Source organism: Pholis gunnellus, assembly GCF_910591455.1.
Source record: "Pholis gunnellus genome assembly, chromosome: 10".
Lineage (NCBI taxonomy): Eukaryota > Metazoa > Chordata > Actinopteri > Perciformes > Pholidae > Pholis > Pholis gunnellus.
Window position 1 is genome coordinate 19660677 of NC_136537.1, and position 13962 is coordinate 19674638.

The following is a 13962-nucleotide window of genomic DNA, read 5'->3' on the forward strand; positions in this document are numbered from 1 at the left end:
GCATTGCACACACGAGTGTAAGAGTGTATGCGCAGTTATAGTATTCATTTGCACAATTTACAGTATTTTAATATGTTTTATTCAATTGAAGCAATTTCACCTCTAATGCTGCCTTCTTGGCCCTTCAAAGAGTTTTAAAGCGTGTACAATTTCATGTGGTTTGGTTCAATTAAATGGCAAAAAGGCTGTTTTGTTAAAAATGCACCGAATAAAAAATGTCATACTATTTACAGTCTTTTTTAAATTCATCCCATTTCTAAAATTTTGATTACTTTTGGTTTGTGGTCCCCTTGGTTGAGTTTTATTTTGTCTCCTGGCACTATGTTCAAATTAAGCCGAAGTGCGAAGAGCAAGTTTGAGATCCTGTATCAGCTCGGCTCTCCACTCCCTCAACAGCTGCCACTGAGAGGATCTTGACCCCCGGCGTCTCCAGTGGAGCTGCTCTGCAGCCAGGAGTCAAACTGTGCTTGTGTTGGGCAGCTCCCAGGTGTGAATGTGTGAAACTGTGTGAATGTGAAACAGGGGTTACTGGAAAGAAGCGAGCAAGTGTGGTACGCTTTCCTCGAATAAATATAGATGAATGAAGAGGCACATTATGGACTGTGGGCTTGTGCTTTTGTTGTACATTAGCGTAAAATCTTTAACAGCATTTTTGGACATTTTTAAATTGTTAACTGAGGATTTTAAGGGGGGGATTTATTTCCCTCCAGTTCATAAAACATATTTTCTAGGTAGTTAAATGTGCATTTATTCAGTCAGAATAGAGCAGTTTGATACTTCTGTGTTGTTTGCACTACAGATTGCATTATGAACTTGTGTGAAGGGACAAAACTAGCAAAGCTAGCAATAGTAGTAGGAGTAATCTCTATAAATTGACTTTGCATGGTATAGAACGGAAACACAAAACACACAGATTCAACATTCACACTGGTGTGCCCATGCTTTTGTTTAAATAAATGCTCATATCAACAGATTTCCCTTCTCCTTGTTCGTTCTCAAATATTGACATTGAAACCACAGCTTAGAAATGAGTCTCCATCAAGCATATATTATGTTATTATACCACAAAATAAATAACGCAAGTGTACATTATGGGAACAGAGAGCCGACAGATTAATGCAGAATCAGTTGAGAGACTCTGATGAGGACACGGACAGAAGTTTAAAACATCCCTCTAAGCGAGTGAGGAGGTCAGAGAGGGCACAAGGATTTAATGAGCAGCCCAAACGGGTGTTCCTCCTCTGAAAAGTCCCCTCTCTTCCTGTCTAACTCCCCCACTCCACGACACACACACACACACACACACACACACACACACACCCACACACACACACACACCCACACAGGCAGGAAAACACATCATAAGGAAGTCAGTTGTTATCTCGGATAATGCATTGTCCAGTGAAGACTGTCCACTCTAATCATGTTGTTTATATTTCTGGGGGCCGAGTAAAGTCTATTTTCACTTCAGATGAGAATATAAGGTGAAGTTTTTAAACTGTCTCCACTAATAGAGAAAAGGTAGAAAGGGCAATAAGATTTGACCTCCAGCATAAATGGATTCCCGAAGGACTCCTTTGAAATCACTCTTCCTGTTTTAAAACTGTAAATAACTTACATGTATAAAAACTAAAATATGCGGTTTTGAAATACAGTAAGAAACAGGCAGACACACAGGCATTAACACACGTACACATACACACACACCTACACACACGCGCAATCCTTTTGAGTGTTTAAAACTACCAGTTTTGGATAAGCCACATTAGTGAACAACAGATCTGTACCTGAAGTGGTCTTCACGGCCGGGCTGAATGTGGCAGGTTCCTCCATTCGAGCAGGGAAAACTAATGCAGGCGTTGATGGGTATTTCACAGTTTTGACCCTGGAGGAGAGGACAGGGCAAAAAGAAGTCAATAATTGAACATTGGATTTTTTTCCTTCTAGAGATTATTTCATTACTCATACAGAAGGACAGTTCTGGAAGTGTTCACTTCACTATATAATAAATAGATCATTCCCCCCTCTGGTTCACCCTCTCTGACGTCATCACCGTTTCCACAGACAAACAACAAAAAGGGAAGCTAATGAGCCACAAGCTGATGGTGGGAAACACATCGTGGTGATGCGGCGATAAAAGCACTCGCCTACCAGAGACATGGGTTTGATTCCCAATCCGTGTTCACGAGGTGGGAAGCTGTTGAGGGATTATATTTTTGTGACTATGATGGGATAACTCCTGTCAGTTGTTTGTGCCGTGGGCGGTGGATCTTGAGAAGGTAATCCTATACATGTATATACTGTATATGTATACACAGTGTATGTGTCTGGTAGGCCAGACAGTTGCTCTTTAGTTTTTGCCCTTGTAATAAAATACCAATTTCCTGCTGTGGGACCACAGACTTTATAATATTCTAGTTGTGGTGAAAGAATATAGCCTGCAGAAAGATAGAGGGTTGAATAAATGTATTATCATTGGTTAATCTAAAATATAGCAATTTCCTAAGCAACTGCTCAACTTTCCCAATGAGCTTATTTTGTTCTTTTTCTTTCTCCCTCAAGTTACACACAATCCCAGTAATCAGCTTATACATGTGTATGTACTATATATGCATGATGCAGCCTACTGCCTTGATTCATTACTCTTCTCACCTCACACCTGTTTTCTAAATAAACAGCTTTCACTAGGAACTGTATCACGTATCAGAGTTCTACACACACACACACACACACACACACACACACAAACACACACACTCTCTCTCTCCACATGGAGCCCTGTGGCTATAGTTTTAATTTCAAACCACCAAACCTTTGGCCGCCAACACACCCACTTCCTCTGATCAAAGCAGAGAACAGGACGTGTATTCTTGCTTTCCTTCTCCATCCATCTTAATTATTTCCTCTTCTGTTTTTTTTTTATTTACTGTTGATCTTTATTCACTCTCTCTTGCTAACTATCCCTCTCTGTCAGATGTTTTCTCTCTCACCATTTAACCCTTTCCAATTTCTCTTTTCTCATAAATCCACCTCTGTCACTCTCTTCTGTAGTAGAAGCAGTTTATCTCACTTCTCCCTCTCTTTCTCTCTCTTTCTCTCCCTCTTTTGTTCTCTGCTGCTCCTTCTTTGATTCCTCAAACACATTTTAATTAACGTTGTCCCAGTGGACACAGAAAGGAAAAAATACACCCAGTCATGCACATGCGCAGGCACACGCACACGCACACGCACATACACCCAACAGTGTTTCCCAGTCTGTGACCTTGGCATGTGATGTTTTAATTAAAAGCGAGACTAAGGCTTTGTCCTCCTGTAAAAGCCCAAAGGTTATGAGGTGTGTGTGTACACATGAGACGATAAGTGTATCTTTAAACACACACACACACACACACACACAGGCTTGAACCCACTGATCTCTACACACACATGCAGACAATCTGGTAGGTAATCCACACACACATGCAGACACTCACATATATTAAATGCAAATCGCCCCCTCGTGAGTAGATTTGCATGTCTTTCCTAACGCAGGAGTCTTGACAATTATTACACCCTTCGTCTTTTGATCAGTCAATACCTCCCAGTGCAGCCAGCTGCAGTCATCATTCCTCTATTGATGAATCGGTAGGTACATTATGCATGCAAGGCCGAAGCTAAGCCTGATAATACTGCTAATACCACAGGCTTATGCAGCACGGCTATCCATCTCGGATACCTTTCAGTCACGCAGCCAAGTGTGAATCGGTCAGCAAAAGCAACACCTTTAGCTGCCGCCTGAATTCTACAATTCACAAGCTTCAGAACACAGAGGAGCCACCAAATAATGGTTATTTGTGTGACAGTGTAGGGAGCTGGTATTAGGGATCAGGAGAAAGAACATGGCACTAACGTTATCAAGGTTCAAGGATGGATTTGTTCTGCTTCCACACCTGCTAAACTATATTTACACTCTTGATGAGAAACGTCTCCAACATTTTATAGCGGATGGTAGAGGTGTTGAACAAGACTTACCACAGCAATAAATGAACAAACGAGACAGCATCAATTGACACGGGACCATAGCAGAGAAATAAATAAATATAGAAAACATATCGTTTGGTGCTCTGGAATTTCACTGTGGTATATTTCATAGTTAGTTAACTGCAGGGCTTTTGAGATGAAGAAAAACTGGCTTCCCCTCCGGTCACCCCCTTCCACGTAAAAAAGGGTCTCTTTCAAGTGTCTCACCTTGAATCCATATGGACAGCTGCAGTGGTAGGATCCAGTCGTATCGGACACACAGGTACCATTGTTTTGGCAGGGTGCTGCCAGGCAAGGGGCACACTTTGACATCAGGCTGATCTCTAGTGGACCTTAGACAGATAACAGAAGCAGATGAGATTAGAAAAAGGAAGGGGGCAAAAGAGGGATGAAGATAAGGAAAGCGTCAAAGACAAAGAGAGACATATTTAGTTATATTGTGCTAAAAGGCTCTGCCACAGACTATATTTAATGGATGGTGTGCTAAGAAAAGGCCTTACAGGATACGACAAGTAAGAGCTTAGGAGAGCAATACAAGTGATTTTATTTCCTCGAGGAAGAGGAGGAAGAGAGTATTTGATTTAGGGTGATGATATGAGGCCTCTCTATACCTCAACAAGAGAGTGATCTCAGCACCTGAGTCACAGTCCACTTTGTACTTTCTTATGGAAAAAACCTACACCAACAATTCTTCTAGCAGACGTGTCTCTGTGTTACAGTTTATTTGTACATGCAGGGCCATGGCGGTCAAGATGTATTTTTCCCTCTGTTTAAAAAAAGTCCAGTTATAAATTCTCTTTCCCTCTGGTCTGAGAGCAGGGAGCCCTGGGGCAGGTATGTTAGAGGTCTGCTGCTCCTGTAGTCTGTTCTGTACCACTGAAATACAACTGAGGGGATGGAGTTTTTGGTCCTTCATGATTCATGGCATGATTCAACCGTACAATATGCTACCATGTTTATATGTATTTATATGCTGTATTTACACAAACAGGTGAATCAATATGGCTTTAAAGCATTCCTCCCCTAATCTTAGCTGAAGTGCATTCAATATCTCAATAAACTTCACTTGTTTACAGAGAAACAATTTCATCAATGTGCTCAGAAAAAGTGGAAAAGCTACAAAGAAGTTCCTGACATAAACACCAGACGTTTAATTTCTTCCATACTGTTGGAGCCAATCCCAGCATGCATTGGGTGAGCATTGGGGTGAACCCTGGACAGCTCACTCGACTACAAGGCTAACACTCATTTCGAGACCAATGAGCAGTTCACAGTTTGTGATTTTCATAATCTGCATGATTTTGGACTACGCCAAATCCTTCATGGTGTTAGGCAACTGTGCTAGACACTCGTCTGCTATGCACATAGTCATGTAAATATCAAAGCATTGGCAGCCCACCTAAAACACTGAAACCCGCCCTGAGACCGGATTAAAGTCCTCTATTAGCCAGCAGACAAAACCCAGACCAGTGGAAGGAAAGTAAATTACACAGATTTACTTTCACTGGTCTGGATCTTCCACTGGAAGACTACAAGGTCAAGAATGAAATACTTCAACAATCTAAACAAGTGAAGGGGTCAAACTTCTTAAAAGTCAGGACTTTGGTAAGATAATGTGACTGAGATGGAATACACAACTATTCAGTTACTGTTGAAAGAGTCATAACACAGAAATGATTCACTCCCTGAGATTTTTCCACCTTTTTGTGCACTAATCTGATTGAATCCAGGAAAGAATCCGGTGCTAAAACCAGCATGCATGGACAAACAATAGGACATGCTGTCGAGGACACTATTTACCTTTACACTGAAATCTGTTGAGTGGTGTGGTGAGCAGTAGCCTGTCGGCCATATCAGGAGGCCCAGTGCAACGAGCAATGCCTACAAAAACACACTCAAATCAACATCACATATAGGCAATATGAGCTGCACATGACAGAAGACAACATGTCATATTTTAATTACAGATATTCTAACTCTTGATGGTGTTTTTCAGTCTTACCAGGCTCTTTGAAGCCAGCCTTGACCCACTGAGAGAGCCAGCGCAGGTCACAGTTACAGAAGAGGGGGTTGGCACCAAGGGCCCTAGACACACACAATTAAAAGTGTAAACCACCGCGCTTGCATCCAAGACACTTATACACACAAACAGATACATGGGGCTGCACTTACAGGTGGGAGAGAGCGGTGAGGTGGTTGAAAGCTCCTTCTGGTATGGTTGAAAGGTCATTGCCATGGAGAGTGCTGGAGGAGAGAGAGAGAAAGAAAGAGGCGTACGTGAATATTAAACACAAAACCAATCTTGTTACAAATTCAAGAGGTCACTTTTCACCTGTTGTTAACTTTAATTTGTGGTGGAGTAATTTGATTATGTATTCTTTATAATCACATTTTCTGCAGCAAAGAGAAGAATGTGAATTTGACCTTTGACTTCAGCTCAGGGTGCTACTAGTTTATGTACTTACACTATATCTAATGCTGCCACTGTTACCTCTACGGCTACTGTACTTATATTCACACAGCTGCTAGTATTAACTAACTGATCTTCAGATGGAGAAGCTGTTTTTAAGGCTAACTCATAGAAGACAGCACTCATGGCTCTCTTTACAATGAATACCTAAACAAACACACTGCCGTATATCCATCATATCAGAAGTAAGTGGAACCGACAGCCAAGCTGCCTAATACCAGCTTTTCACCAAAGTAATACACCAACCCGGACTAGCTGTATGCTAAATTATTTAAATTATTCGTGGTTCCTCAGCTGCAGACACAGCATCATCCCCTTCTATAATGGAAAATAAATAAAATATTTATGAAAGAATAACACAAAATAAACAGAAAGCTTATTTTCATCGCCGGGCAATAAAGCTTGTCCTGGTCTCTGAATGGAAAATAAACTGTCTCATATGGTCATCAGGCAGACTACGGCGCCTGTGTGTGTGTGTGTGTGTGTGTGTGTGTGTGTGTGTGTGTGTGAAAAACTCTTTGTGTCATAGGGACAAACTGCAGGCTGTGATGTGTATCGGTGTGAGCATGTGCATTTCTGTTTTGTGCCTTTGGGTTTTGCTGCACGTGTTTGTGCGCGTAGATGTATGTGTGTTACAAACTTTCGTCTCCAAGGGCTCAGACTGCAGAGTGTGTGTGTGTGTGTGTGTGTGTGTGTGTGTGTGTGTGTGTGTCCTTTGTGTCTCGCCATTTGAGTGTGTTGCCTGCTGGATATAAGTTCACATTCCATTAGAGCGAAGGGCTGTAGCAGGGGACAGCTATCAAACCAACACTATTAGAAAAGTGTGTGTGTGTGTGTGCGTGTGTGAGATTTTGTTTTTATGTGCATAATTCAGTGTGTGCATGTTTGGGTCAGTGTGCTCGTGTATCCGTGCAACTTTATGTGTTTGTGTGCATCACGGTGTGTGTGTGTGTGTGTGTGTGTGTACACATGTGTATCTATGTGCGGTGGTCTAACAGCCCCCGCGTAAGGCTGGCCCAGAGGGGGTTGTGGGTAATGAGGAAGTGACAGTGATGGCTGCCTGGCAACCAGTTGCTATGCGGGGGCATGGAGGGATAAGCCCCCACGGCAACATCAACTACAATGAAAGGAAGAAAGGAAAGAAACAAAAAGTTCTGCAAGGTGAAAGCTCTCATAAGAGATACGGTCGATATACAGAAGGAAGGCCAGAAAAAAGCTGACCTCTTAGAAATCATTGAAAGATTTGTGAATGGTGGCCAAAGTTCGGGAAATAAATGTCTACAGAGAATATCAAAAATGTCATGTTCGTTGAAAATATTAGATTTAACGTATTCGTATTGGTTGTGAAATTCTACTAACAGATTTTTACCTTTTTAATTTTGAGCCAATAATACTACAAACTAGAAAGTTAAGATTATCAGCCTCAACATTTTGCACCATCTCTGCGATACAAAACATCAGGGATGATGGAAAATGTCTTACTTTTGAGAGCCTCTAGCTTAAGAAACAACAAGGTTGTGGTTCAACAGGCAAAATAATGAAATCGCTCTTTTTCAAACTGTCTTGCGTTTTCGGTGACCACTTCATTGTTTAAAAATATGATCTTGTAAAAGGCATGCTGCTATTGATTTTTTCATCAAAAGAGAAATTTCATTCACATATTAGAGCGGAGGTGCAAATGTCAAAGGCGGATAGTTGTATAACGCATACTTTTTCTTGTCATTAGGGTAAACTGACATTTTAAGAGATGCTAAATGATCTTAAAGAGCAATTTAACACCCGCTGACAATCTTGTGTGTTCTGATCTGCAGGGATTTAACTTGTCACCTTGCTGCAGTGATGTACAGGTGTACTGTTACCTTGCAAATTAAAATGCTATTTGGCAGTAACTGCTGTCATTGTAGTACTGAAAGTGTGTGTACCAAGCATGTGTGAGAGAGGATGGTCAGACAGAAATATTCACATTGTGCGTGTGCGCGTGCGAGTTTGCGAGACAGAGGGTGGACAACCAGATGGATGACTGAGAGAAACTGAGGCTGAAGGTCGATTCATCAAATACAACATTGGGTGGAAAGAGAGAGAGAGAGAGAGAGAGAGAGAGAGAGAGAGAGAGGGGGGGGGGGACAAGGGGAGAGAGAGGCCAGAGCATGCAGATAGAGAGGGAGTATTAAAGAGGAGATGAGAGATTGTCACTTTTATCCTTTTTAGTATACCCTGAAACAACAAATGATTGGGTGGCTTTGTGACGGGGTCTTAACATGGCACTCGGCCTGGAACCTGGGGAGTGATTAAACTTTGATTTAGCTCAGCACTATAACTAGAAAAGCGGAGTGTTGAATATTGAATCCACTGCGGCACTTGAAGATGAAGCTTGCTACTCACAGCAGGCGAAGTGACTTGAGCCCGTCGAAGGCATTGACCGGGATGCAGCGAATCTGGTTGTAACTCAGGATGCTGGAAGACAAGAGGACATGAACACAGTCACGACACGCACTCTGTGACTCAGGATGCTGCTTTACATACACAATGTTGTTTTCTTGTTTGTGCAAATTATGTTATCTTAGTCTTTAAGACTACATCGTTGATTACATGAAAATAATGTAGGGATAAAGAAGAGGGAAGGCAGGAGAGATGACACAGCAGATTTGGTCTTAACACGGAACCTGTAGCCACTGTAGGTTAGACAAAGGGAAATAAACATGAAGGTCATATTTCCAATGAAGTAGAAAAAGCGGGAAGAGGTAAAAAAAAACACGGACAGGGGCAAAGATGAGGCTCCCACACCACAGGATTTCCTTTTCTCTCTCTTTTAAAACTACTAATGAACCACACATTTAGTTGAGTAATGAATAAAGGTTAAGGAGACAAACATTTAAGGACAGAATTTCAAGATTTTACAATTTTTTTAAATAATATATAACGATCCTAGTGCTTATGATTATCCATAAGACAGCAGTAGCCTAGAACATTGGCTCTAAACAGGTTTTGACTCATGATGCTATGAAGTAATGCCTAATCATAATTACTGATCATCATAAAGCCTAAAGGTGTCTTTGGGGAGACAGAGGAATTCTATTTGTATGAGCCTCTACATTGTTTTTTTAGGAAAATTCTACTTGTGCCTTTAAGAAAATCTGATGTGGAAAAAGAAACACTCGCTTCCACCTCTTCAACTCTTGGCAGTGTGTGCTTGAGCAAGGCATTTAACTCAGCAAGTGTTCCACTGATGCTATCTGCGAGCTAACAGTAGAGGCCTGTGGTTGCACTGGGCAGCTCCCAGGCGTGAATGAGTGCACCTCTTTAAAATATAAAAACTGGGCGTTGCTGGAAAAGAGCAAATGTACTTTCCCTGGACACACAAACTCCCCTAAATTGATGTAAAATCAATGTAATAGAAATGACAGAATAAAAGCCAAAAGAGACAGACTTAATATAATAAAGAACATTTGTATGTATGACAGAATGGCAGTAAAGTATTGAAGAGAGGGGAATTTAAAAGGCTCTACAGAAGATTATAATTCAACAGATTCATTGAGTGAGTAGCCGAGAAGTGAAAGGACAATTTTGAAAGGAATAAGAAGATAGAAAGGCAACATGCCACATGTTCGCAAAGACATGAAAGAGGAAGACGATACAAGAAGAATATACAAGAGAAGCTTGAAATGAGATGGAGGAGAGGAAGGTGAGAGAATAAAAGAAAACAGGGGGAGCAGTGAAGTGATATTCGGGGTAAAAGGAGGACAGAAGTGGAAAAATGAGGAGAGTAAAATATAAAGATACAGATGAGAAATGGGAGACGGAAGAAAAAGCAGGAAAATATGAAGAAAGAGGGGGGAGAGAAGATAGGGCGATTAATCAAAGTTAAGAGAAGAAAACACTGATTTATCTTGTGGTTTTTAACCTTACACACACACACAACCCATCAACACATGGGTGGGGATGTGTGTATTCATGACTAGGTGTGGGCCTTGCCATGGTAACTCACAGTGTGGCTAGTTGAGTCATGTTGCTGAAGGTGAAGGGGGCCAAGATGCTGATGCTGTTGTTGCTCAGGTCCCTGTGCAGATACAAAGGAAACAGTGAATGCACACAGAAACATATACACATAGAGAACATACTGAACATGGTGGGTTTCCAAACTGTCTGCACACAGATATGTGTGTGTTCAAGGTTACGTGAGGGGTACTTACACCAATGACAGCTGCCTCAGGCCTGTCAGCTCCTTGGGCACAGATGCCAGCATATTACCCTCCAGGTAACTGCAGGGAAAGGTGCATAGTTAATGTGGAATGTATTACATATATCAATACACAAATACAAGCCTACGGGGGTGAGAAAATGGCAATATAGCACATAAAGGGTTTGATTTTTTTGCAACTTCTGTCACATTGAAGGATGCAGGAGACGGAGGACGTGAAAGGCAGATGTGAGTTGCGTTTGGTTGAGTGTTGGTGGGAAGAGGAATGAGGTGTAGAACCTCAAATGCATTTATACGGCACATATACATTTACCAGAGAAGTGTAGTGTCTTTTATGTAATATTTATGATGTTCTGGTGTGTGCTATGTGAATGTGATCAGCTACAAATTAAACAGTGTAAGAAATAAACAGAGTTAGATGAGGAGAAGATCTATACCGCTGAGCGAGAGCTGAGCAAGAGCCAGGAGGCGGATTGGCTTAGCTTCGCTTAGCATAGCATAGCATAAAGATTGGAAGCAGGGGGAAACATCGAGCGTGGCACTCGCCAAAAGTTCGAAACAAAAGTTTATCCCATTTATCCCACCCACTCCGATTAAGACGGTAAAAGATGACTAGAATACAGGTGTTTGGATGTGAACTTGCCGGACTGAGGAGGAGGAGCGTGGCACTAATACAACAGTTTAACATGTAGCTTTAATCACATATTCCAACCACTGCGGATATGCAATATCCACCTCCTGATCCTTCTGTGTTTGTGAGTATGTGTGTGAGTATGTTAACAAACATACACACTCAAACACACATTTTATGATCTGTTGGTCTCCACTCCTCTCTCTCTCAGGTCATAAGTAGGTCATGTGGACAGTATGATGGAGTGTCTTCTTCAGCCTGATCAATACCTAATCACTGCTATTGACCTCGCAGAGCAGACCTATTTCACAGCTAAAGGGGTTTCTTTATGTGTATGTGTGTGCAATTATTCACCTCCCCTACGACAGATTGTGTTCCCACTTTTTTCTAAATGTCCTAATCTCGATTAACATTGTTCTACTCTTGTTTTATCCTGCATCACTTCTAACAATTACTATCATTATAGACATTTCCTATATTGGTCTCTGTCTTTATTACATGGATTCCTACAAGCTTAAAATTAACAAGACAAAACAAGTTACACAATGTAGCAGCTGCGCTATACAGAGAAAGGCAAATACATAATGAAAAGTACGATTAACTAAATTGTTTTGATTTTCTTTTGTCAGTGTCTCTTTGACCATCACAGTTATGGCAAAGCTTTTGAATTTAACAAGTGGACCGTGGCTTTCTTTACTTGGTATCTTTGGCATTATAACATTATAAAATTGGAAACGGAATAATATTTGAAATATTTGAAGGAAAATAACCCAATGACACTTTCAGATGTCTCCTCTAAGCTGTCTGTATTTGTTCTGTCAGTCTCTCTCTGTGTGTGCCTATATAATGTATTAAACAGCATGTGATTGTGTGTTGTAGATAGATTCAAATATCTGCAGTGCTTCATAGATTTATGACATTAACATCCAAACAAACACATAAACACACAAGTACCTGCAACACTCACTATAAACCCATCAAGTCACACCGAAAAAAACCAAAGTGTGTGTGCTTGCGTGTGTTTGTGTGTGTATTCACTAAATGGTGTGTTAGTTCCTGAAGCAGCAGAGGGCAAACTGCTGCATCAATATTGGACTGCAGCACTGTGTGTATTTATGTGTGTGGTTGTGACTTTAGTGGAGAGTAAGCAATGCCCATTTCTGTTTGAGTGCATGCGCATGTCTGCCGGCATTCTCATTGCCTTTCGTGTATTGTTTATTTGAACAAGAGTGAACGTGTGCATCCTTGTGTTTGAGTTTGTGCGTGTCTTTGTGTGAGTGCATGCGTGACTCACAGCTCCGTGGTGTCCTTGGGAATGCCCTTGGGCAGAGAGCGCAGCCCTCTATTGCTGCATCGCACCACGCCGTCTGTGCACGTGCAGACGTCAGGACAACTAGATGAAGGAAGGCAACCATTATCCTCAGCACCTGGAGAGAAGGGGGGGGGGAGACACAGAGTGTGATATCAGACAAAGAAAGAAGGAGAACGGAGAAGGACAGGCAAATTAAAAGAAAGGGACAGAGGTGAGAGAAATAAAAAGAGCAACAGTGGGTGGTAAAAGGAAGGAGGAAATGAGTTTGACCGAGGGACAGGAGGTTGAGACAGGATAGGTCAAAAAAGAGGGAGAGAACAGGGAGAACAAAGGGAGAGAAACCGAGAGAGAGAGAGAGAGAGAGGGGGGGGGGGGGGGATGCATAGAGATAAAGACTGAACTGTAAGTGTGGTACTTGGTCAGTTCTAATCAACTCTGCACTCAGCACTTTTAAAGAGTACTTTACAATCCATTTCAAACGACCAGAGGCAGCCAAAAACAGCTACACCGGTGTGGTTAAACATATGGCTCAGGACCTGCCTGCAGGTCACAGTGTTGTTAAATTCCCTCAGCTCATGCTGGAGAAACACTGACCAGATGTTGATGCGTTGGACTGCAGTAAGTTTGAAAAGTCCCCTGCAGTCATGTAGCTATGCTACCTGCATAGATAGATAGATAGATAGATGGATAGATAGATAGATAGATCGGTACTTTATTAATCCCGCTAGGGGACTTTTTTTAGCTGTGTCATACCAAGATAAGAATACCCTTCAAAAATTGCATGAGATCATATTTATCTGAATAAAAAACTTTTTACTACAAACTTTGCTTTTTATGATTGGGGAACCATGTTAAGACTGTTGCTTTTCGGCATGAATTGACACCTTTCGCCTGAGTCTTTTAATGGTTGTGGTAAACTGAACAGTTGTTCTGTTATAAAGACTGCTCTGGCTGTGCAGCTATGTTTCACAAACACGCACACATGCACACAAACATATGGTAGGGAGTAAAAACATCTGAGCGATTATAATCGTTTCACACTCAGAGATAAGAAGGATCACAGACTACAGATTTGTTCTTGGCTAAAAACGCCCTCCATTCACTTGACTGACAGACAAACACACGCACAGAGCTTTAATTTAAAGCTGCAGCATGTAAATACTTGAACTGCGGTCACAAATGTCAAACAAGCCGAGTTAAAACCATAATGAAGGATAATGACGACTGGACACTAAGCCAATCATAACACAACTGCAATCTGAGTTTGTGTGTGTATACTTGTCTGCCTGTAGAGAGAAAGAAAGAGGCCAAGTTTACACTCAGCTATTGTA

The 13962-nt window shown here is 41.5% G+C and overlaps 1 protein-coding gene across 1 annotated transcript in view; it reads right to left on the reverse strand.

Moving 5' to 3' along the window:
* The window catches only part of slit3 (slit homolog 3), a gene marked incomplete at its 5' end in the record, with an annotated part of 229173 nt that overhangs the window by 24335 nt on the left and 190876 nt on the right, over positions 1-13962 (reverse strand). Inside the window, 9 exons of the mRNA XM_079168049.1 lie at positions 1788-1885; positions 4228-4352; positions 5821-5901; positions 6023-6105; positions 6193-6264; positions 8873-8944; positions 10476-10547; positions 10681-10749; positions 12614-12746. Of these exons, the coding sequence (XP_079024175.1) occupies positions 1788-1885; positions 4228-4352; positions 5821-5901; positions 6023-6105; positions 6193-6264; positions 8873-8944; positions 10476-10547; positions 10681-10749; positions 12614-12746 (805 nt within the window). The remainder of the gene's footprint in view (positions 1-1787; positions 1886-4227; positions 4353-5820; positions 5902-6022; positions 6106-6192; positions 6265-8872; positions 8945-10475; positions 10548-10680; positions 10750-12613; positions 12747-13962) is intronic.